This window comes from Peromyscus eremicus, chromosome 4 (genome assembly GCF_949786415.1).
Source record: "Peromyscus eremicus chromosome 4, PerEre_H2_v1, whole genome shotgun sequence".
Lineage (NCBI taxonomy): Eukaryota > Metazoa > Chordata > Mammalia > Rodentia > Cricetidae > Peromyscus > Peromyscus eremicus.
In genome coordinates this window covers 137306725-137332246 of record NC_081419.1, presented here as the reverse complement: position 1 = coordinate 137332246, position 25522 = coordinate 137306725, and the positions used below count along the sequence as shown (strand labels likewise).

At 43.1% G+C, this 25522-nt stretch overlaps 1 protein-coding gene across 1 annotated transcript; it reads right to left on the bottom strand.

Moving 5' to 3' along the window:
* Positions 1 to 22165, bottom strand: Ywhab (tyrosine 3-monooxygenase/tryptophan 5-monooxygenase activation protein beta). Its single transcript, XM_059261868.1, has 6 exons — positions 21972 to 22165; positions 6783 to 7084; positions 4553 to 4676; positions 3242 to 3405; positions 2411 to 2506; positions 1 to 1927 (listed from the first exon to the last, which is right to left on the bottom strand). Exons 2-6 carry the CDS (start codon positions 7080 to 7082, stop codon positions 1871 to 1873), a joined length of 741 nt encoding a protein of 246 aa, XP_059117851.1. The 5' UTR covers positions 7083 to 7084; positions 21972 to 22165; the 3' UTR covers positions 1 to 1870.
* Positions 22166 to 25522: the final 3357 nt, after the last annotated feature.

The window sequence follows — 25522 nt, the reverse complement described above, 5'->3', positions numbered from 1 at the left end:
TAACTGATAAAACGTTTTATTTCACTTTTGAGTTTTTACATTTTCCTGATTCCTCCGGGTAAGGTGAAACTAGAATGCTTAAAAGACACACACGAATCTAGTACATCAGTAACCAGGATTTTCTTTTTCTTTTTGCTATACTATTTTCACAACCACAGGTGTGCTTGCTAGGTAAATATAACCACCACAGAAGCAAACGTTAGGCAGAATACTGGTAAGGAAGAAACAAAGCAAAGAGCTACCAGATATACAGACAGGCTTGGGTCCACACTCACTACTGCGTTGTCAAGCGCCAAGTATTAACTGCACATTTTTGTTTAGCTAGAAAGAAGGGATTTTTTTTGTTGTTTTTTGTTTTTAGTTTTTTTTTGTTTTCTTTTGTTTTTTTGTTTTGTTTTTTGGTTTTAAATCAGTGCATGAATTCTTTTCTCACTTCAGCAGATGGACAAACAGATGGATTCTACAGCTCCATGGAATGTCAAGGTAGAGGGATGATACTGTGAGACTGTCAGGCCTGGCTGCTGTTGGAGCTCTCTACTGTAGTGTCCATGCAACTTCCCTGTGTTATAGGGTCTTGTTTGACATGTCTGAGAACTAAGCTGGATGGGTACACTGGGAGGGTCTGGTGACAGGTACTAACAAGCATTATCAGGGCTGATTGCAATAGGGAGAAATCATGGCTACTTAAAGAGACTTCTTGTGATTCGAGTCATGGAATGAACAACTACTGTGCCAAGAACCTCAGGAAGACGGGGTGACGGTGCTGGCGGGCCGCCTTTCCCAACACCTTGAAGCAAGGCTTGCTCCCCAATGTGCTCAATGCCTCGCCCCTGTCCATACAGTAACAACAAATAAAGGCTTCCAAAAGAAAACACCCAAGGAAGCAGAAAGCTGTAAATTTAAAGAGGAGAAAACCAAAGTCAGCAGCCAGAAGGACAGGAAGGAAAGAATGTTAAATCTCCAAGTTCCCACCCTCCAAGCTAGGAAGACCCTAGACTAGGAGTGCTCCTCAGACAAGAGACCATCTCCCCAGAACAGTGTCCTTAAAGGAATTATCCAGCAAACTAGTGTGGCCATTCCTAAGACAGACTGCTCTCTCTTTTTCTCTCCTTTGGCTAGGGGGTAACAGAAATAGATCTCTGCTTTCACAAGTTGCTAATCAGGAACACACTGCTGTAGTAAAGGGGTTTAGTCACAGATGTGGTATGAGCACGGGACCTTTTTTGTGGTGTCATAGCCCAATTATCAGGCAAAGAATTTCACTTTCAGGTTTTGAGTTTCCTCAGGAGAAGACACTGCAGATATTTGTGGTCATGAACTTTTGAGTGGCAACAGCCCATATTGATCAAGCGTCAATAAGCCATCAACCATAGGCAGAATTACCGTGAGTCACCAAACTCAGGGTGCCAATGGTAAGCATCTCACCCTAAGTCCCGGCATCACAACAGAATCTCTAGAACTTTCTGTACAACTTTACAACAGAATTGTATTTTCAGTGACTATTCTGATATCAGATTAAACTTTCCAAAAAGTTATACATAATTCAGGTCTATTTTTCCTACCAGTAAGAGCTCTGCTAAATTACAAAACCCCATAATCACAGTGTTCAGTTTTTAAAAATTAAACATACAGTAATCCTTGTCAATGTTGATCAAAAATCAAGACTTCAGAAATGCCATGGCATTTAAGGGACCAGTCTGAGTTTTAGATACAAATACCAGCTGTTTATCCCAGGGACCATTTTTGCTAGACTTAGGCTGTGAAAAATCGAAAGTCAACATTCGATTTTTTTGTTTTTGTTTATCGCACAAAGGGATATAATGTGGAGGATACAGAGTGACACCAAAGAGATCACAAAGCATGACAGACATTAGTTTTCTCCCTCTCCAGCATCTCCTTCATCTCCCTGGTTTTCTGATGTCCAGAGCTGCAAGAGAAAAGGAAATAGAAAGCTATAATAATAGATCATTAAAATTTTTCTCCAAGAGGTGGGCCTAGTATATTTACCTCAACCACTAAGGTTTCTTTTTCATTTTATCTTACATGTATGGGTGTTTTGCCTACGTGTATGTCTGTGCATCACTTACATGCCTACTGCTCTAGGGAGTCAAAAGAGGGCACCACATCCCCTAGAACTGGAGTACAGATGGTTGTGAGCTGCTGAGTGAGTGCTGGGAACCTGGGTCCTCTACAAGAACAGGCTGAGAACCACTGAGTCCTGTTTCCAGGTCTCTCACTCAACTATTCAAAACACCTTATTATCATAGACAATGATGACTGCAAAGGCATAAAGGTAGCAGTACAATACAGGTTAACTTAACAACGTAAAACTGTACTGTGAGTTAACAAATCCCTCTTAAATCCTGGATAATAGTGGATTAAGTAGGTAAATGGCCTCCAGGGTACTTACAGTGAGGTTGTCCCTGAGCAGCTGCATGATCAGGGTGCTGTCTTTGTAAGACTCTTCATTCAGCGTATCCAATTCAGCAATTGCTTCATCAAATGCCTAAAACAAAGAGCTATTAGCAAAGATGTGGACATTCTCTGCATTAGCTCTACCCTTCCTGCAGGTAGGAGGATGGGAACTGCCCTGCTCTCCTCTCACAGGTCTGCCAGCTGTTTCCAATGTGTGACATGTATAAAGCACCAACCAGCAATGGTAAATCCCCACTAACAAACACTGTTACTGTTAGCACATTTAGTCTATAAGCTCACTCAAATTTTTAATTGCCAAAGCGGTTTCTATTTTTGTTTAAACTAAAAAGGCCTGTACACAAAGGTCAAAGGGAGAACAGCAAAGCTCACCTCACTAAGCTTGATTTGTCTCTGGGGTTCAAGTTGTAGAATTCGCTGCAGGCACCCTTTCCAAATTCAAGTTTCAAATAACAGTGTGCATAGGAGAAAGCTCCCCAAAGAAGACAGGAAGTAATACAGCACAAACAAAATGGGATCTCATTTCTTTCATGATGTCCTCTCTTGGCACAAACATGACAATGCCCAATGCTCAAAGCTTGTTGAGAACCACCACTTTTACCTCAAAGGTTCTACCAATGCCCCCAACAGTAATCAAACAAAGTAAAACAAAAGCCAGCATGTATTCAGACGAAAGCACCAAGTAACAGCTCTGTATTTATTTCCTAAAATCCCACCCCCTAGAAAATGTTTAAATGTCCAAGACAGTGAGGACTGTCATCAACAGAAGGACGTTCTTGGAAATAGCAAAGGGTCTTTCTTTCCTCACCGTTTTGGCCAGGCTGCAGGCCTTTTCAGGAGAGTTTAGAATCTCATAGTAAAAGACGGAGAAATTCAGCGCCAGGCCAAGTCGGATCGGGTGTGTAGGCTGCATTTCTTTCTTACTAATTTCAAATGCTTCTTGGTAAGCCTGCTGAGAGTTCGACACAGTGGCTAGAAAGAAGATAAAAAGGTCAGCTTCTTGCACAGGCTGCATCCCCATTGGATGATCCACTATCAGGTTACTTCAGTGAAGAGGCTAAAGTAAATGAACTATCAACACAAAGGTCCGTGTCTTCACCATTCCACCTGAACACTTGTTCAATGTTTATGCTAAGTACTACAGTAAATGCTTTGGAAGAAAACAGACAATTAGGAGGAAGTCTATTAAAGCATCCGAGAAATATAGACACAGCCTTTCATAAGACTTAGTGTGGAAAATATGTTCTAGTGAAAAAATAATGGGATTTAAGGTCAGCATAAACAAGCTCAAATTTTCAACTTAACTCACCCAGTATGTGGCCTAAGTAAAAAGTCCATACATGAACTCTGGTTTCTTTCAGTGGAAAAACTGGAGACCCACACCCAGATTCAAAGTGCTAAGAGAATAATGCAACCCTAACTACTTGGCACATGGTAACGAGTAAAGCAGCCACAATCACATCACAGTAAGCCATGTGTTGAAGAAATGCACCCTATGGTGGTCCACACAGTGGTCTCCTCATCTGTGGGTGCCAGAAACTAGACAGTATGGAAACCAATCATCTATGCTCCAGGTAACTTACATAGGAGATTAACAGGACAGTTCTATCAATATGCTGTAATGTAAGTTTGCACTCTGGAAATCAGTAAATTACTTGAACACAAGCAGTGCCATACTAGAACAGTCAGTCAAGTAACCAATATGGCAACTAGGTAAGTCATAGGTGGCTAGCATATACAGGATTACTCGGGAAAATTTATGACTCATCTATCTTTGAAATTTTCCATTTAGATTTCAAACTACATTTGTAGCAACTAAAACTGGGTAAAGAAAGTCACAGCGAAGGTAAACCACCATATTTTACAGTTTTATTATACGGAGAACCATCAATTCCCAGGTAAGAGTTCACCACATATATTACATACTAAACTTCTAATACCCTTCCTATCTGTCCACTAGATAGAGATTTGCTAACTCCGGGACCCCATGCGTGACAATTCTGTGGTCCTGAAACTCTCATTACTGTGATCTTAGTATCTATAGTAAACAAAGTCAAAATGGATTTCATTATGAAATACTAGCCCTCCTACTGACTGTATTTTTTAAAACGTTACTTACTTTGTTTATTGTCTCCAGATGCAACCTCAGAAAGATACCTAAAATAGTCTCCTTTCATTTTCAAGTAGAACACCTTGCTTTCTGGCTGCGTAGCATTAGGAATGAGATATTTGTCCAACAGCTCCTAAAAAGTGATTCACATTAAGAATTTTGAATTGCTTCTGAGATGTTCAAATTACATTTGAGATTCAAGATAGATACTACTACTACTGATTTTTCTGAAGACTAAAAACAACAAAAAACCCTACATAAACCAACAGAAAAACCCAACCAATTTTCATCCAAGCTGCTAAATACTGTTTAGCTAAGTCCTAAGAGTATACACCTGTATTCTTCATTTACAAGTCACTCTGACCACTGTAAGGGCTGGTTATAATTCAGCCACCACAGTGGAATGCGATGTCAAAAAGATGGCAGAGAACCACACCGCTAATACTACTCTAAATGGAATCTCACTTTAATATTAAAATAAGTGTGGGTGCATGCACACAAAAACACAGAGAAAGCCTTGGAGGATTCTATTAACAATGTTTCTCTGGATGAGAAGTGACATTAGAAGAGACTTTCACTTCGTAACTCTTCTGTTTGTCTCTTAAAAACAAACAAAACCCCCATTTAAACTTGTAATTCTGTAATTGTGAGTGTGTGTGGATCTTTCCATTCTGGGCAGAAAAAAAAGCAGTAATAGAACAAAACAGCCAAGAACTAAGTTTAAAATTAATCTGACCTGGGAAGAAAACCTTCTGACGATTACTGTCTGTTTCCACACGACCCTGGAGAGACTTAGAACCCCAAGCCTCAGATTCCTTGGCTGTACAGTGGGGAGGGGGAAGGGGACCGGCATGGCCACCTTCTGAGGCAGTTATAAGGACAAGCGAGGTATCGTACATCTAGTGCTTAACACGTTGCTTGGCACGTAGTAAGCACTCAGAGTCTAGTACTATTATTAATAACAAATTCCTTTAAACATTTATGCTTACAACAAAAGTAGTTCTGAAGGAGTCCAAGCTTCGTATACAGAGCAATATTTTCGAAGAGTTGTTTTAGAATGTGGCATCCTGAAAAACTGGTTAAGAGGCAGTAAGTACCATGCTCTTCTTCACATTCTTTCAGATGCTCTTAAAAGCTGGTCTACATGTCAGGAATTATGGAACTCTCTTGCCTTTGGAATGCATGCCATACTTCATCTGAATACCAGATGTACCTAACATTCGGGAATTAGTGCACCATTAACAAACCCCCAAACAACCGACAGGCAACAAGTTTAGCCATGAAACTCTTATCTAATAAAAGAGAGTCTAATAAAAAGAGAGGCTCAAAGCAAAGCTCAGCTATCAAGGATTTCATTAATCAATGCCAGGGTGTGCAAGAGGCAGTAGTTGTTTCCAAGTATTGTGCAGAGAGGGATGGGACTCCTGTGGGTTGGGGTGAGGCGTGCTGCCTGATAGCTGACAAGCTTTACACTGGTTTTCAAAAGGTGTCAAGGGAAGTCATCTGGAGAGACAGACAGTAGGGTAGGAAGGAGATCAACAAGTGTTAACCCCCTTTACCTTTACAGCAGCCCTCAGAGTTCATTTTTACCCAATTTCACACAGAAAACAAAAGTTCCCAGTGGGTGCCAGATATGAGGGAAAGAATATAATCATGAGGTGTTCTAGGATAGGCCACCAACCCTCCCATCCAACCCCAAATGTAGTTACAAGGATCCCCCACATGACCGTAGTGTCCATAACACACAGGAGAAGCCCCAGACCACCTTTGATTTGGCTTTGGACTGTACACTGTAACTGATAGATGTACCTAACCTTCAACATCAGAATTCTACACTTTGTGAAGGCATGACCAAGGAGAGGCTGAAAGGCCTTTACACCTCTTCCTGTCCAGAGACATCACTACTGAGAACACTAGAACAGCCCACTAGTGACTGCATCTTTCTAATTATCCCCTCCTTCTGGCTTTAATTTCTAAAGACAAATGGAGGAATGTTGATGAAATGTTCCTGTTTGTTGCAGGTCTTTTTTAGAGGAGAAGGGAGACATCCCAAAAGAGATGCATTGATCAAGAAAGGGTGATGAAAATCACATCACATTCTTTAGATCAAGTTATAAATGGTTTTCAGCTCTTTGAGTGTAGTGGAACACCTCCACTCTCTCCTAAGCTGTTGGAGAGTGTATCTGGACCACTCGTTAAGCCTAGAGATGGATGTGAAAAGCAGAAGCGCTGCCCTCACCAGCACGTCATTGCAGATGTCCTGCAGCTCAGCCTCTATCTTCTCACGGTACTCTTTGCCCATCTGTTGTTTCTTCTCATTCCTCTCTGTTTTCTGTTCGATGCTGGAGATGACACGCCAGGAAGACCGGCGGGCACCTACCACATTCTTGTAGGCAACAGAGAGTAGATTTCTCTCTTCATTGGAGAGTTCGTGTCCCTGTTCTGTTACAGCCTTCATAGCTGCAGCCATATCATCATAGCGCTCAGCTTGCTCAGCAAGTTTGGCTTTCTGTACCAGCTCACTTTTGTCCATGGTCATTCCTAGAACAGCCAGAGCACAGAGGAAGCAATGTCAGCAATGACACTCTCAGAAGCACAGCCCCCAATGCCATCAAGAATGTGGACCGTGTACTGAATACCTACAAAGTCAGGACTCAGCTGAGGCCTTGAAATTATTTTGGTCAATTGTTACCAACAATCCTACATGGTAGGAATATTCCCAATAACCCTTCTACCTTCTTAGAAAACACGAAGATTAAGAGAAAGAAAACGATGTGCCCAGAACACCACAGCAAGTAGAACACAGTGGGGAGTCAAGGCTTTCTGGCTTGTCTGTCTCTTCTAGAGCCTGTTTGTTCCATTATCCTAGTATTCTCCCCAATACACAGAAACTGCTTTAAAACGACTTGCTTTTAAACACCTGTTTATGTGTGCGTGCACATGGGAGAGTGCATACACGGGCATGTGTGGGGAAGGGAGGACAATGTCGGAGCTGGTTCTCTTCCTGTTTATGTGTGCGTGCACATGGGAGAGTGCATACATGGGCATGTGTGGGGAAGGGAGGACAATGTCGGAGCTGGTTCTCTCCCTGCACCATGTGGGTTTCAGAGACTGAGTCATCAAGTTTGGCAGCAATCTCCCTTTCCTGCTAGGCCATCTTGACAGCTCCTGCCCCAGGGCTTGTTTTTTGTTTTTAAGTTTATGCTACATACATGTTCTTTACCTTTTTAACTTTTAAAAAGTAACCTTAGTTTGGAGTTGGAGATATGGCTCAGAGGTTAAGAGCACTGCCTGCCATTCCAAGGGAGCTGCATTTAATTCGCAACATCTACATGGCAGTTCAAAACTGCCTGGAACTCCAGTTCCAAGGGATCTGACCACCCCCACGCCACTTTTGGCCTCTAAGGACACTAGGCATGCAATGTGGTACACAGACATACATACAGACACAACACCCATACACATTTTTTTAAAGCAACCTTAGCTCAACACCCAGCAATACAGAAGCCCCTTCTCACTGTCCAGTTCCCAGCACCCCACAGCAGCTACGAGTCAAACAGCAAGCACTTCAGCAGATGAAACGTCAGCAGAGACGACAGTTCTCCCTGCCCTCCTCTTTTACAGCAGTTACCTAAAAGTCCATGTATTCCAGTATGTACAGTCCTCAGATGGTGACGTTTTACAGTCCAAGTTCCTGCATGACTCTGCCACACTGGACATGCAGTACAAAAAAGAAACTTTCGGGAGTGGAGAGATGGCTCATCAGTTAAGAGCACTGGTTGCTCTTCCAGATGACTTACTTGGGTTTAATTCTCAACAATCACATGGTGGCTCACAACCATCTATAACTCTAATTCCAAGGGATACAATGCCCTCTTTTGGCCTCTGTGGGCAACAGGCACACACACGGGCTGGATAGACACACATGCAGGCATACATCCATACATCCATACCTATATACATAAAAATAAATAAATCTGAAATAAAATGGAGCCTTTCTGGTTTGGGATTATTTCAAGATTCTCTGACACTGTCACAGAGTTTTTCGAGATTAAAAACCATCATGTTACCTTAGACCAAGTGTTATGTCTTTAAAAAGAAAATTGATACTCATTTATCCATCAGTTTCTAAAACTTTCAATACAAAGAAACAAGAAAACACATTAACTAAAGGTCCTGATGCCTGCTGCTTATGTAACTCTAGACTTATATAACATGGATTTTGGAGCAGCTAGGCCAATTTCAACAGGAAATGGGTTACACAACATCTAGTAGTTTGGAGGAAGGCACAGAAGGAAAACTGAAACAGTTCCTCTTTCTCCATCTACACTAACACCCACCTGTACTCCAGGCCACCTGTAGCTATTCCCTATCTGTGATAGCAGGCCATCCTCTGAAATCCCCAATAAAGACACTTCCTGATTGAAGTTCTCACAGTCCCACAGTAGAGACAATGAAAAGAGTAGCAACTGACAGCAACACGTCCTTCTGTCAAAACAGCTGTCTTCATGCACATCTGCTTCTCCACCTCGACTCACTAGGCCGCAGCTCTCCTTCACACAGCCCCTACATCGACCTTCCCAAGAAGCTCCAATAGTCACTGGCCACTAGAAAATGTGACTAGTACCACCTTTTGAAACCATGATATTTTGAATATTTAAAAATGTTAGTTTCACTTGTCTTTTGGTATCTATCTTTTTAAAGCTGGCTGAGTTTGAAATTATTTTGAAATTTCAGGGTCACATGTATGTTACACTCCAGCACTGCACAACACTCCCAGACTGTCTTTTTTTGTTTGTTTGTTTTTTGAGACAAAGTTTCTCTGTGTAGCTCTGGCTGTCCTGGAACTCACTCTTTAGACCATGCTAGCCTCTAACTCAAGAGATCTGCCTGACTCTGCTGAGATTAAAAGTGTATGCCATCACTGCCCAGCTATTTTTTTAAGTTTGTAATGAACCTACCAAAATTTATTTTATTAAATTTAGCTGATATTCTGTTTCTAATAAGAAAATATTTCTGGCAAGAATTCTGTCTGTACCTGCTGGTTAATGTGTGTCTTCAGTACTGAAAGCATTTGCATGTGCTCCCAAGTTCCTTCCCACACCGAGCTTCTTCGGGGAGAAGCTCCCAGTATCCGGCACAACTGGCACCAGCGAACAGCTCCTAGAGGAGGAGCTCCTGAAATGAAACATCCACCCTACTAGTTTGGCAGTGTCCTCTCCTTCCTCAAACACAATAATCCAAAGTTCTTGTTCCTTAAAAGCACACTTCCTCACTCTACAGATTTCTAAACTACAGCTTCAGTCACACCTTCGCCTTAACTCAATAATCTTAAGGTCTTCCCCTTGCTTTCAGAAGTCCTTCAGAACGTGGCCTGTGAGGTTTTCTGATTCACTGATCTTCAACGGGTACTGTTTCTCAGGTACACCTTCCCATATACCCTGTAAGCACCTTGCTCAGATATGAGGTCTCTTCATCTAGACTGCTCCTGCCTATGCAGACTCTATCCAACTGTCTAGGGCTACACAGCCCATGCTGGTCTATGATATAGGACTCTCAATACACATGAACCTGCTATACAGTCTAAGGCTTCTTTATGCTGCTCTACATTAGAGAGTGAAAGCTATACCACTTAGTTTCCCAAATATTCTTTTCAAAGGAAGGACTCACATGTAATCCTAAACTGCTCAAGTAAGCATTGCTAAGTTTTTGAACACACATGACTGGGAGAACAAAGAACACACAGAAAGGCAACAGCATCATGTGTCAAAACACACTCTGCCAGTACACAGAAAAGGATCCTGTCAAACTCAAGTCTTAAAGTTTACAAGTGCAGACAACAGAATCTCCCTCAGCAGAGTTGCTTACACCAGGAACAGGGCATTAAAGAACAATAGATGAACTCTTTCTTAGAAATACATACTGCACAAACAATCTGAAGATTATTAATTCTCTCCGAGTGTCTAGATACCATTTTTTACACCCAAAGTGTGAGCTTTTTAAAACTTTAAAAAATATATATAATTTCAAAAAATGTTAGGGGTGTTAGCGCAGTGGAGGAATACCTATTTTGTATGTACAAGGCCTTGGGTTCAATCCCCAGTTTCAAAACAATAAACAAAAGATCAGGAAGGAGGAAGTGAGTCTGTATTGATCTTTGCACAGGAAATAGTTATATGTTAACATGAGACTCATTCTCTCAGTGAGTTCAAAATGGGACATACATGCTAACTATGACATTTTAACAATTGGCAATCAGGCTTTTCTGGAATTAGTAGGCATGGTAGCTTATCAGAAGGGCATGCATTTCTTCTGAGACTTTGAATGAGGGTCACAGGCTTTATTTGCTTTCTACTGGGCAGACGACTCCTCAGAGGCCATAGTCTAGACTGGCAGTGAGCCAGTAGGAAGGCACTGACATGCATGAGTTCCCAGAGCACCCACATGGTAATGATGGCTGTCAATCTGTCTGTTCTAGGCCACTGGAAGCATCAAGTCACAGTACTGGCAGGCATTTGCTAATAAATGTAACCAACGCTTAGTGACTACTGGAAACAATTCAAACATCCAACAGTAGAGAGCTGGTTAGTACAGAAGAGTCAGGACAGTACAGACTGCAGGATCCTCAAAAGGAAGCTGCACAGGAAAGATAGTGAAGATGTACAGGGCTGTGCATAAAGGAGTACACGGTACTTTCCTAAAATGTTCCTAAAGAGTATATAAGCATGATAGAAAAGTCAACACAAAATGACTAAGGGTAGCCAGGCGGTGGTCCCAGCACTTGGAAGGCAGAGGCAGGCAGAGTTTGAGGCCAGCCTGGTGTACAATGAAAGTTCCAGGACAGCCAGAGAGCTGTTACGCAGAGAAACTCTGTCTCAAGACAACAAAAGAAAAAAAAAAATAAATAAAAGGGCTAAGGGTAGTAATCTCAGTGTTATCTCTAGGTAGAAAACTTTTATAATCCTTATTTTTAAAATTTACTTTTCTTTTTTTTTTTTTTGGAGACAGAGTCTCGCTATGTAGTCCAGGCTGGTCTGGAACTCACAATGTGTCTTAGCCTCATAAGTGCTCAAATTACAGATGTGTGCCAACATACCTGACTATCTCCTACTTTTAAAATCATTTTATCCCATATCTCAGTCACAACACAGACAGCCCAGATGAGGCACAGGGCCTGGAACTCTACATCCTCCTGCACTATGTTTATGGATGGGTTTACTTTCATCCTAAGACCATAGCCTGGGATAACTATGAGGAACAGACTATTTTGTCTTATAATAAAGAGCTCTTAAAAAATAAGCTACCATGCATGGTGGTGGTAAAGCAGATGGTTTAGTGCACTTCCTGCTCTTTCAGAGGACCCAGGTTTGGTTACCCCTATCCAGTGGCTTACAATTGCCTTCAACTTCAGCTCCAGGGGATTACACACTGTCTTCTGACTTCTGCCCCCACCTCCCTAATTTTCTCGGAGGAAAAAGCAGTACTGGGGAATCCACCAGAGACTTGGCACACTGGCTAAGTCATTATTTGCAGCCCTTGTTGATGTTTTGAGACAGGCTCTCACCAACTAACCCCAAGGTAGCCTGGAACTCTACATCCTCCTGCCCATCTCTCCAGTGCTGGGATCACAAGAAAACTTCAAAACACAATCCTAAAAGTGACTACAAATGAAGAGCTAACTCAGCTAACCAATGCTGTAAGACTACATGACAGCCAATCTCACTCTTGTAGCTAATGCTTTGCCTAAGGGACATTTTCTAGTTAGAGGTCATTCAAAATTTAGAAGTCATTTCAGAGTGGCCAAGCAAACAGAAGATCACTATCACTCACCTATATATTCTTTTAAAAAGTTATTCCAAAGAAAAGTTGAAAATGATAACTTTGGCTTTTAGAAGCATTAACTATATTTTTAAGAAATAGAACACTTTCGATTATAAAATAAGCTTGAATGCAATAACTTGTTAAAAATTTAAAATGTGAGCTGGGCGGTGATGGCACACAACTTTAATTCTAGCACTCAGGAGGGAGAGGTAGGTGGATCTCTGTGAGTTCGAGGCCAGCATGGTCTACAGAGTGAGTGTCAGGCTAGCCAGGACTGTTTTACAGAGAAACCCGTCTCAAAAAACAAAACAAAAAAATTTAAAGTGTGGATTCCATTATCTACTACATGTCAAGAATCACCTGACTTTAGAGAAAACATGGTGCCCTACATAGAACCAATAGGAAGCTATATAAAGCAATTAAATAATTTCCCCCACATTATAATACCTGTTTCTGCAGTGTTAAAAGTAGACATTAACAGCAGCCAAATCAGAGTAAAGGTTCATAAACAAGTAATTCTGACTCTTCAGGTACTTCACAAAAACAAAATGCCTACAGTCCAGTGTTGAAACAACTGCAAAAATGATCAGTATGTCCAAGAATTCTTTGGATTATTCCTCAGAGGAGCTGAAAAGAACTACCAGCAGAGTGCCCCCCCACTCAAGCTAAAACTGTGATAGAAACACAAGAAAAAGGCAGCACATCTGAATCTCCTGGGAAAAGCAACCAACTACACCAACAGGAAGAGGCTAAAGGGATGTGTGTTCTGGAACTGGAGTGAGTGCTCAGAAGTTAAAAGCACATACTACTCTAACAAGGAATCAGTCTGACCTCCAGAATTCATTTCTGGAGCTCACAACTGCCTGTCACTCCAACTCCAGGGGACCGGATGCCTCTGGTGTTCTGGGGGTGGGGTGGGAAGACAAATACACACACTAAATAAAATAATAATAATAATAATTTTTTTTTTTTTTTTGGTTTTTCGAGACAGGGTTTCTCTTGTGTAGCTTTGCGCCTTTCCTGGAACTCGCTTTGGAGACCAGGCTGGCCTCGAACTCACAGAGATCCACCTGGCTCTGCCTCCCGAGTGCTGGGATTAAAGGCGTGCGCCACCACCGCCCGGCTTTAATAATTTTTTTTAAAGGTAGGTGTCCTAGCTCTTTTTATGAGATGGTAGGAGAAGAATAAGGCGCTAAGTGGTAGAAAAATAAATCCAAGTTCAGAGGTGTGAATGGGTGGGGGCTGACCACACTCACTAATACACCAGCTAGAGCATCCCCAGCACCATAAAGCTGGGATCACAGCTGAGGAAAGAAAGTATGCCAAGCTACCTACCTTGGGAGGGAATGAGAAGTCAGGGGATCAGTTGGTTGGTGGGTGTTATCCTGAACAAGTGAAGCACTCCTGGCTCTCAAAGGAAACTACTCACTGAAAACACCTACTCTAAAAATGTCTGTGTGCCATTCCACACACAAAATGTAGTCTTGTAAAACTAATTTCATTCAAACATGTGCAGATTCTTTGTTAGAAACATCAATGATCAAGTGGCTTGAAATTCAGTGTGGTGGGTATATTACATTTTGGGTGCCCAAAGGATAAATAACAGTCTGGATTCCTAACTTAAGCTTAGAGCCCACTGTAGTACCAATAAAAGTGTTTACAGTAAACTCTTGAGAGTCGTATTCTAGAAATAAGCATAAGTAATTAACATGTGCTGTTCTTTTTAAATTCTTTAAAGAGAACAAGGTAGATTTAAGAGAAATGAGGTGCATATTGAGTGTCCCTTCCTCACTGACCGTTAACTTTTGTGTGGAATGCATTGTCAGTACTGTTGATTTGAGTGTTTACAGAGACTCCTAAACAGTTAGCATCATGAACTAAATGTATTCCTTTTCAATGATTGGGTGTGTTTAAGGTAGTATGGCTATAGATGATTTATACATTTAAAATTATTTTGACAACAGGAAATACTGTTTATTAACTCTTGATTCCTACAGATAACACCAGAAACATCGATATTGAGTTTAAAATAGAGCTTCAGTACCTGGAGCAGTAATTTACTTTGAATTATCATCGTGTTTGCTTCCATGTGCTTTCAAATCTAGTTAAATGGAGGTGGGGCATTTATTTTTCAACAGTTAAAATTAATAAATGGCTACCATAGACTGAAGTTTCTGAGTTCTCATTATGTGTAAGTCAACTGCTTGAATGTGGTGCAAGGTTCTACAGTATCATACTAGGGTCTCCATGGGCAGGAGATCCCCTGCCCATGGGTGTGTTATTTACTGGATCAGAGAAGACTTGTCCAGTGGCTACACCCCTGAAGTGAAACGAATGCCCCTGCCCCAACAGCTGTTCACTGCCAATAGCTCCTCAGCTAGAGGTGGGGCCTCACTTGCCCTTCCCACATCTGTGCTAGACCATTAGCAGGCCCCATCTTGTGCAGCTGGCAGGAGTCATGAGTGAACACACACACCGTGGCCAGAAAACTTCATTTCACCACACTTCTTCCCAGGGTTCCCTGGGCGGGGGAGGGGGGGGCGGGGGGGGGGGGCGGGGAGGATGTCCCAGTCGGGCAGTAGTCACTTCTTTCAGTACTTTGACCAGTTGTAAGTCTTCGTTAACCGCTGTCCATGGCAAAAGTGTCTCTGACCAAGGCTGAGATGAATACTAATCCATCGGTATAAGCACAGGGATTCAGAAGATGCTGACATACTGTCTGTTTAGTAATGCGGCAGCAGTGGCTTCCCTCCAGGGTCTGGAACCTCCCTTTAGCGGTGGGTTCTGACCAGGTTTACAGACCCCCCGCACGATTTTCTTCCTGCGCAATCCATGCCCCCCAGTCTAACTGGGAAGGGGCCTTACTCTAACTACTGTAGTTTCTGTGGCTGTGATAAATACGTGACAAAGAGCAACAGAGGAGGAAAGGGGTTATTCCGTTAAAAGTCTCTCCCCCAATTCCTCTTAAACCTGTCCACCCACAGCAGTCCCCCTCCTCTTTTCATGTCACACCTTCCTCCCTGAAGGTCACTTTCCCTCCCACTCTCCGGGCCCTTTCTAGTTTTCTGACCTCTACAGACACTTCAACACACAGATCCAACTCCAGAGTTGGGGTCTGGGCCTGGATTACCTCACTTAGGATATTTTCCGTGAATTTTGTTATTTTTTTCGCAGCAGAGCAAAATTCACTTCAAATATATATGCTTAGTAGATGGTACCTAGACTGAATGTTTCCTAGGTTTTGTAAATACAGCAGCAGTGACTATGGATATGCAGGTGTCTCTGTGGTAAGATAAATTGGTGAACTGTAGTGAGTGGCTTCATTATAATGGCAGGGCAAACCTTTGAAATCCGTTCATAGGGTCAGTCAATTGGACTGCCTTTATGAATCAGAATTAGCATATGTCTTTGGATTGGTCACTTAAAGGCAGCAGATCGATTTACTGTGGTGCATGTTATTTATTCACACTTGGACATACCACTTAACACCGGTGGTTTTTGCTTTTTGTTTGCTTGTTTTTTGAGACAGGGTTTCAACACTGGTAGTTTTTAAGTTAAGTGTTGGTTCTTTGTTGGGCAAAATTCGTAATGATACTTGAAACTGATGCAAAAGATGCGGGTCTGGGAAGGCTTGTAATGCCAACACTGAGAAATAGGAGGCAGGAGGATCAGGAGTTCAATTCAAGGTCATTCTCATAGCTTCATGGGAAGTTTGAGGCTAGCCTAGGCTACATGAGACCTCAAACAACAACAAAATTCCACAACTGCTATGGAAGAAGGAAGAGATTTTGGTTTTTCTTCACAATTCAGTGTTTGCCGGACATAGAGCTACTGTATTTCAGAGTTTACTCTTAAACACTTTTATTGGTACTACAGTGGGCTCTAAGCTTAAGTTAGGAATCCAGACTGTTATTTATCCTTTGGACACCCAAAATGTAATATGCCCACCACACTGAATTTCAAGCCACTTGATCATTGATGAATTTTTAAAAAGCGAACAAGCTGTTATTTCCTATGTGGACAGATGCAGATAGGTCACATTTGACCTAGAAAATACAGACTGTGTGTGTGTGTGTGTGTGTGTGTGTGTGTGTGTGTGTGTGTGTCTACCTTTTTTTGTTTTTGTTTTTTTGAGACAGGGTTTCTCTGTGTAGTTTTGATGCCTGTCCTGGATCTCGCTCTGCAGACCACGCTGGCCTCAAACTCAGAGATCCGCCTGGCTCTGTAAGTGCTGGGGTTAAAGGCGTGCCCGCCCCCCCCCCCCCCTTAGACTACTTTTTTCTAGCCTGGCCTCAAACTCTAGGCAATTCTCCTGCCTCAGCCTCTTAAATGCTGGGGTTACCAGGTGTGAGCCACCACATCCAGCTGGACTTTTCAAAGCACTATCTTAGCTCAAATCAAGACACAGCATCAGGCTTTTTAATTACTATTTTTTCAGCTATACTTAAGAGATTCAAACTGGGGGCTGGAGAGATGGTTCAGTGGTTAAGAGCACTGACTGCTCTTCCAGAGGACCTAGGTTCAACTCCCAGCATCCACATGGCAGCTCACAACTGTCTGTAATTCCAGTTCCAGGGGATTTAACACCCTCACACAGATATGCAGGCAAAACACTAATGCATATAAAAATTTTAAAAAAAATCATTTAAAAAAAAAAAAAGAGATTCAAACTGGATTCCAATAAGTCTCTAAAATATTTTCAAACCACACTCCATACAAAAATATCAGGTACCCATACAAAACCCAGAACAGCTAAAAGGCTAAGTAACAATACTATCATTTACGGTCTGCTGAAAAGGACAAAGCACCCAGGAATTGGTATCAATCCATACAATACTAGATACCTATGAGACAGGTGGCACCATCTCCTTTGACATGTAAAGAATAACTTACTGAGGGCCACACAGCTAGCTATCCATGGCAGAGCTGGATCTACCTCAATACTGTGTGCAGAGATCACAGGTCAACTTTCTGAGTGTCAATCCTCAGGAGCTCTCCTTGGGGTTTTTTTTTTTTATTTTTTTATTTTTTATTTTTGTATTTGAGGCAGATCTCTCTCAAAGACCAGCCACAGAGCCCCAGGCATTCTCCTGTGTCCACATTCCAGAACTGGGATTATATATGCACAAAACATCTGGCTTTTCCATGTGGGTGCCGAGGACCAAACACAGATCCTTATGCATGCATAGTAAGCATTTAACCAAAGTAGCTATCTCCTGAGCCCATAAAATGAATTTCAAAAGTTGTTGACATTTATTTCTTTTGTGTGCACATGGAAGTCAGAAGACAACTGAGGGAACTGGTTCTCTCCTTCACCGTGTGGGTATCAGGGATCGAACCTAGGATATCAGGTTTGGTGGTAAGCACCTTTACCAGCTAAGCCATTTCACCAACCCCTCTACATTAGTTCTAAAGTTAATGTTTTCTCAATGTAGCAACCTTTTTAAAGATAAGCTGTTAACTGTGTTGAAGAATCATGTAAGGTTACTGCAGTAGTTATAGTACACTCTGAAAACCCATTAACTATCAAACGAGCTTTAATGTAAGGCTCTCCCCAGGAAGACAGAGTAACAGACCAGGCTCATAGCTACTTTAATTTGGCTTTTCATCTGTTTGTCAAGGCCATTCAGAAATAACTCCTCTAGCTGAGTCTTTTAAGGAAAACAATGAAATAAACAACCAGAACAGGAAAACTTACATAATCAAGAACTGGCCAGAACTTGAAGGGAAAAAAGTTTACCTACAATCTGCCAGAATAGCTTGTTTTTGTGAGGCCATCACTCACTTTCATCTCATTACAAGAATCAGAAACATGTAACTGCCTCTCAGAAAGCAGCCTTGTAAGTCGCTTTTAGCAGACATATCACAGAACAGAAAAGTACTTCAAATCCCTATCTCTTCCTTTAACATTCTCCTTAGGAAAATCCCGAGTCTACCTCCAACTGTTTCTCATTATGAAATGCAGATCTACTACAGCCCTTTTCATGTAGTGAAGACAGGTCTAACGTTAGAGTCATTATGTAACTATATTCTCCTGGCCCCTAGCTAGTGCAAATTCTCATCTCCTTAGGTAAATGTATAAAGCAGGGATTTTTTCTTTTCTTTTCTTTCTTTTTTTCTTTTTCTTTTTTGAGGCAGAGTCTTGCTATGTAGCTCTGGCTATCTTGAAACTCACTATGTAAACCAAAACCAGACTGTCCTCAAACTCACATGGATCAGCCTGCCTCTGCCTCCCAAGTGCTGAGATTACCATGAAGTTCTAGTTTCTAGGGTTCCTGACACAATTGCTTTTGCCTGATGCCATCCATAGAGTGGGGAGCACAATTCCTACAGGACACAGGAACTTAGCTTCTCTCTACTTACAGAGGGAGACCTTCCCTTTTCCTTCTCCCAGACAAAATACAAACCTAAAATACTACAAAGTGTATGAGAAGTAACAATAAAAGATGGTATGGTTACAGTTACAATCTAGGAAAATAGAACCTAGGGTGGCTTTCTGCAGAATACCTGATGAATGTCCTCCCTAGTATAACATGAGGATTGAAAAACTGGACTTTTCAGCAGCTTTCATCTGATATATACCAGCAATATCACCCTATCAAAGAACAGCATCGGATACGCCTTTAAGTACAGATGATAGGATGCATGTACAAAAAAGTAAGGTGGTCATAGAATACATGTTGTTCTACAAGTCAAATCTATCATTACCCAGAGTCAAAGACATGGGTGTGACTCCTGATTTCAGCACTTAATTCTGTGCTACGGACATGTGTATCCTCGGAAAAATTTAATTTCTGCACCTCAGTTTCCTCATCTATACAATGAGGTGAACAGTACTTACCTGTCATTGGCTGAAGACTAAATAATTAGTGCTTGAAGTGTTCACAAGAAAGCCTGGCACATACAAAGTGCTACAAGTGGTGACTAGTGTGATTATAGACTATTTACCTGAGGATACCTCAGTAGCTAATGATTAAGTCACAATGGGTAGATTCTGTATGTGTCTATGCTATAGGCACGTATGCTATACCTAATCTAAATGTGGACATGTACAGTCAAAAACACTGATTATAAATTTACAAGTTCAGTTATGCTATGCACTGTACCCTGACTACACATAACATGTACTCTGTGTGCTGGATTTCTCAATGAGCTAGAAGAAAAAACTTTATTTTTTACTACAATGAAATCATGTCTGGCCGGGTGGTGGTGAATGACTTTAATCCCAGCATTTGGGAGGTGGATCTCTATGAGTTCGAGGCTAATCTGGTCTACAGATTTGAGTTCCAGGGCTGTTACACAGAGAAACCCTGACTTGAAAAACCAACCAACCAACCAACCAACCAAACAAACAAATAAAAAGAAATCATGTCTGAGGAGATAGGCTATTTAAACATTACACAATATATACATATATTTAAACATCATGGTATATGTCCATTCATATTCAATTGTTTTTTTTTATTAATTTTATTTGTATTAAGAAAATCTACAACCCAGAAGCTTATTTTAATTCAGCCTGCCACCACACATCAAAAGCTGTATTAGCAGCCTGGCACAGAGGTGCACACCTGTAATCCCAGCACCTAAGAGGCCGAGGAAGACCAAAGCAGTGAGCGTGGGGAAGAGGAACACCGTTATCATATGTAAAGTTATAGAATGTATCGTTTTAATAGCAGTGGACAGAACAAGACTGTGTCTTATCAGAAAGGGAGAAAGAGAACGTGAACTCAACCACTAAGATACAACAAAACCAAAGGCTTAGACTTAACAACTTACAGTTTACAAAAGGTCTCAGACAACTGTGAGATAGGGAAGTTAAGAACCAGAGATCAATTAACTTCTGAGGATCACTGTTAGAAAACAGTACAGGGAAAGAACCGAATCAAATTTACCTAACATCAACTTTAGTGCTGTTTTTGGATCCACGGCCAAGTGGGAAAAATGCACTTTTTGCAGCAGCCCAAATCTCTGGAGACTCTGCCTAGGGAACAAGCATCAAGGGAATGTACTCGGCCTGGTTTCACACAGGCTGCCTCCCTGAGCCATACAGCTCCAAGTCTAAAATGGCTTCAACATAAGACAAGCACTGCATGATGGGAAATGTACAGAAGATAACAGGGTAAGAGCCATACTCCAGGGGCTGACAGTCCATAAATAAAGCCACAGATGAAAGAGGCTATTCAATCTGAAAGTAGGTGTGTGGTTTAGGCCAAATCACCTCATTTCTCATAAAGATTTCATCTGTAAGATGGGTGAATGGTTTCTTATCTTGTTTGAAGGCAGAGGGTAGGAAAATAACTTAGCAGCTGGTACTGGATTTTTCAGTCTTCCATTTCTAAGGTCATGCTTAAAATTCTGACTTGGGTGGGGAAGGAAAAAAAAAACAATATTCTCCAGCTGTATGCTGCTAAGGACATTGAGCTATAAACACACACACACACCCCTCGAGCAATCCTAAAAAATCAGGTTCGCTGGATGGAGGCAGTCAAGAAGAAACCCACCAAGAACCAAATATTTGTATAAATCCCCAGTAGCTAAATGTAAAGCGCTCAGTAACCACGCGTTCAGTCCTATAAATTGTATGTATGCGTGGTTTCACAGAAACACCTGAGACACAGTGAGAAATGCAATTTTCATATTCTCCTAAGTGTTGCACCTTTCGGCATTGGCTCTCATGATATTACAGACTCCTAACATCTTGCAGATTCCACCTCCCACATCAGACAAGTGAAATCAAGAGTCGAATGCTGTCTCACCAGAGAGAATGTACTGAAGGCAAGGACAAGACTTATTCTTACAGAAAGGTTGGCAAATTCTCATCAACGCTGCCACCTTTGGAATCCTCCCTGCACGCAAGTTCTCCATTTGCAATAGACCCAGATGCGCTCATCTTGGAAAGAAAAAGGGTCTACATTTCGCCCACTCGATCCCCACCAACAGACTTCAAACAGTGTTAAAAAAAAAAAGTGTATGGAGGAATTTGGGGCGCAGACACACGAGATTATGGCAGTAAATGACGACAAATATCTTGAGAAGCCTCAATTCTCAGCCTGATCTTCCCCCACCCCACTGGGAATCCGGTTTGAGTCAGTAAAAACGATTCCGACAAATCCATTTCTTGATTCAAACCTCAACCCTGCTGTCAAGAGAATCTCGGGTCCAGCAGGGTTTCCCACACCAGCGATGATGAAACAGCTTTACTGCAAAGTGGGTGAGGGATTCGCCCCAGCTGTCGCCAAGGTTAAACCCTTACTCATCCAGGGGAGTGCAGCAGGGGCGTCGCGGTTTGGGGAACTCGCTCGCCTTCCCCTACATTTCAATTTTTGAAAGCCACAAAGGAGCGAGGCTGACAGGCCCAGAGGGATGGCTCCGGGCCGGAGGGGAGCAGGCAGGGGCGGCGCCGAGCAGAGGAGGTGCCGAGGGGAGTCCGCGGCCCAGCCGTACCCAGCCGCACCCCGTATGGCCCGCCGAGGGAGAAGCCCGGTGCTTCCCGCGGAGGCACAGGCCGGGCCGGAAGCGGGGAGGGGCGGTGGCGGGACGGGCCGCGGCCGCCGCCCGAGAAGGGGCTTCGCGCTGGGGCCCTTGGGAGTCGCGCTGCACTCACCGTGGAGGACGGCAGAGAGCAAAGGCGCTTCCGGGAAGCTCGGAGGGCGGCGACTACGTCTTTCCCAGGCCCACTCCTGAGGTGGCGGTGGCGGCAGCGGCGGTGGCGGCGACCGTAGCTGCAGTGGCAGCGGCAGCAGCTACCCGGCTCCGGAATCTGCGGCGGCAGCAGCGGCGGCGGCGGCAGCGGTGGTGGCGGCAGCTGCACTTCCGCTCCGGCCACCACTTCCGCTCTCGCCCAGGTCCCGCCCCACCCTGCGTCGGCTCCTGATTGGGTGAGAGAGGCACGGGGTTGCCCCGTCCTCCCGAAAAGGGCGGTGATAGCCAGAAGGAGGGGAAGTCACGGACGGCCTAGAGGGAGCGGTCGTGGGAGGGCGTAGGGCCTGGGTGGGAGCGAAGAGGGGGAGGACGCAGGGAAAGGAAGTAGGGTGGGGGAGCAGGAAGAGGAGGAAGAGGAGAGGGCGGAGCTGAGGTGACCTCCCCAGGGCTGGGATGTGTGAGAACAGGGCGGGCTCCGGGAGGGAGGGTTCAGAAGCATGGAGCGTTCTTGGTCCAGGTTCGGGTCGTTTGTTCCCACCCCACCCTGAAAATAATCCTCACGGGATCCGAGGCCCTAGCAGTCCTATTAGCTGTGCGCTAAGGGAATTCTTGTAACCAAAGGACAACAGAAAGGGCTCAGCCCTACGTTTTCAGTTAATTCATATTTCAGTCCTAAAAGGTACATACTGTTCCTTTCCTAGACTGAGGAAGCTACACGAAGTGTCAGGAACAGAACACCCTAAAGGTCGTTTAAAACAACAACAACAACAAAACAATCTGTGTACATCCGTTCTTCGTTGAGATTCCCTGGTCCCCAAGTATCATTTATAGGAAAGCCTCAAAGACAGAACTCCAGGCTTCCCTGATGGTTTTCACCATTACCTGAAATTTATTAATACTCCACTTAAGCCTGTTGACCCTTAAACCTAGCCCTTCAGAAATACCTCTATCACCACTCCTTCACTTTACACAAATTCTGTGTGGCAGCTTTCTGAATGCTGGAGAATACAGCAAGAGACAAGACAGACGGTCGTCCTGCTGTCTTGAAGCTTACAGTCTCTAGGAGAAAGAACAAATAGACCCTTTTTATTTCTCCCTTACTTAATTTAATGATAGACTTCTAATACTTGACTCAGCCCTGCCTCCACTAAGTGATCTTTTTTCAAGGCCATTGTAAGTGTGACAATCAGAGCTCTCCAGAAGCTGTCCTTCCTGATCGTCAGCACCCCAATTCATTTATGTAACTCCCTATTCTTCCAATATACTGTTCCAGTATTTATAAACAGTTTGAGATAGTTGCTGTCTTAGGGTTTCTATTGTTTTGATGAAACACCATGACCAAAGCAACCTGGGGGGAAAGGGTTTATTTGGCTTACACTTCCAAATCACTGTTCATCAGCACAGGAAGTCAGGACAGGAACTCAGACGAGGCAGGGACATGAAGGCAGGAATTGATGCAGAGGCCGTGGAGGGGTACTGCTACTGGCTGGCTCAGCCTGCTTTCTTACAGAATCCAGGACCATCAGTCCAGGGATGGTACCATCCACAATGGGTTGGGCCCTCCCATCAATCACTAGTTAAGAAGATGTGCTATAGGCTTGCTTACAGTCTCATCTAATGGAGGCATTTTCCCAATTGAGGCTCCCTTCTTTCAGATGACTCTAGCTTGTGTCAAGTTGACATAATACTATCCAGTACATTTGCTGGCATTTTTCTTTTTCGTGTGTGTGTGTGTGTGTGTGTGTGTGTGTGTGTCTGTGTGTCTGTGTGTGTGTGTGTGTGTGTGTGTGTGTGTGTAGGCCTGAGTTTGGTGTCAGGAATCATCCTCCATCATTTTCTACCTTTTTCATTGAGGCAAGGTTTTTCTATCAAACCCAGAACTCACCAATAAGGGCATTCTCCCAGACCAGTTGTTTCTAGGAATCTCCAGCCTCTGCATTCCAAGGTGGGAATTAGAGGTGAGAGGTCATGTCCCACCTGGCATTTATGTGTTGTTTGGGATGCAGAATCCAGTCTTCACACTCATGTGGCAAGTGCTGTAAGCACTAAGCCACCTCTCTAGCACAGCTGTTGCCCTTCTTGTCTCATATAACTCTCCATCTTAAGGGCGAACTTGAATTTCTGATCCTCCTGTCTCCAGATCCTGAATGTTGGGATTACAGGGGTATGCCACAATACTAGTTTATAGGGTTCTGAGGATCAAAGCCAAGACATCATTCAGGATAGGCAAGGGCCCTACCAACTATATTCCCAGTCTAGTTGCCAACTTAAAAAAAAATCAGATTTTTATGGACAGAAAATTGCATCTCTGCCTTGTCTGCAATGCTGTCCATATTTCTGTATGGCAGCTGAGACCACAGAGTCTTTACTTTAGATTAGGTATGTATGCACAAACTTTCCAGGGTGTGAGGGCCCTCTCCCAGTCTGTGGGCCGTTTTCCTGACATCATCTGTTATACAGACATTTGTTCTTAAGGCTCAGACTGCATCACATGTCCTGAACCAAACACAGCAACTTTTAACTTGAACAAGATTAAGAGTGTGTTGTGTAATGTTAAAAAATGGATTTTAATCAAAACCACAGAACTAGAATACTGGAAGGGTTTCTTAATACCACAAGTACTCCATGGGGATTTGTCTTTGGTAGACCAAAGACCAGTCACTAATCCAGAGTTTGTTGAGATTGCAGTAGCTTTAATGTGACAGCGCTGTCTTATGCCCCCATCTTGAAAGTGGCCTAATGGGTTAGAGGCTTATAATGATTACACCACAGGTTACATCATCTGTACATGGAGTGAACAGAAATGCTCTTTGTCAGGCCTCCCCTGGTGCCTGCTAACGGGTTGCATGGATTCAATCCTTTCACCATCTCTGCATTCTAGGCCAGGGGTCAGCAAGCCACAGCTAGCAACTGACAGACGCAAAGGTGAAATATGATGTGTATTCCAGTTTGCACCTCTCTTGCTGGGATAAAACACCATGACCAAAACAACTTGGGGAGGAAAGGGTTTCCCGGGCTTACACATCCACATTGTAGTCCATTGTTGAAGGAAGCCAAGACAGAAACCTGGAGGGAGACACTGGAAGCAGACACCATGGAGAAATACTGCTTACTGGCTTCCTTTCCGTGGCTTGTTCAGCCGTGAACCACCTGCCCAGGGGTGGCACTGCCCACGGTGAGCTGGACCCTTCCACATCAATCATTAATCAAGAAAATGCCCTCTAGACATGCCCACAGGGATAATATGATGCAGGTGATCCCTTAATTGAGGTTCTGTCATCCTAGGTGACTCTAGTGTATGTCAAGTTGACAGAAACTAAGCAGCACAGTGTGGTACAGGACTAAGCAAATGGACCAGTGATTATGGGGACTTGGGGAGGACATATAACCATCTTGTGAAGAGAGAATGGAAAGTACGTAATTCCAGTATTTCCCTATTCCTAATGTACCTTCTTCTTGTTGATACATTTGTGACATTTGGTGAGCCAGTATTGATACATTATCTTTAACTGG

What these genes read in the sequence shown, in the direction of transcription:
- Ywhab (XM_059261868.1), bottom strand. Translation starts at nt 7,082, where the DNA reads ATGACCATGGACAAAAGTGAGCTGGTACAGAAAGCCAAACTTGCTGAG. An exon ending in ACATCTGCAATGACGTGCTG is followed by an intron (nt 4,677 to 6,782) that starts GTGAGGGCAGCG and finishes ATCACTTTTTAG; the next exon opens with GAGCTGTTGGACAAATATCT. An exon ending in CCTGCAGCCTGGCCAAAACG is followed by an intron (nt 2,507 to 3,241) that starts GTGAGGAAAGAA and finishes TCTTTGTTTTAG; the next exon opens with GCATTTGATGAAGCAATTGC.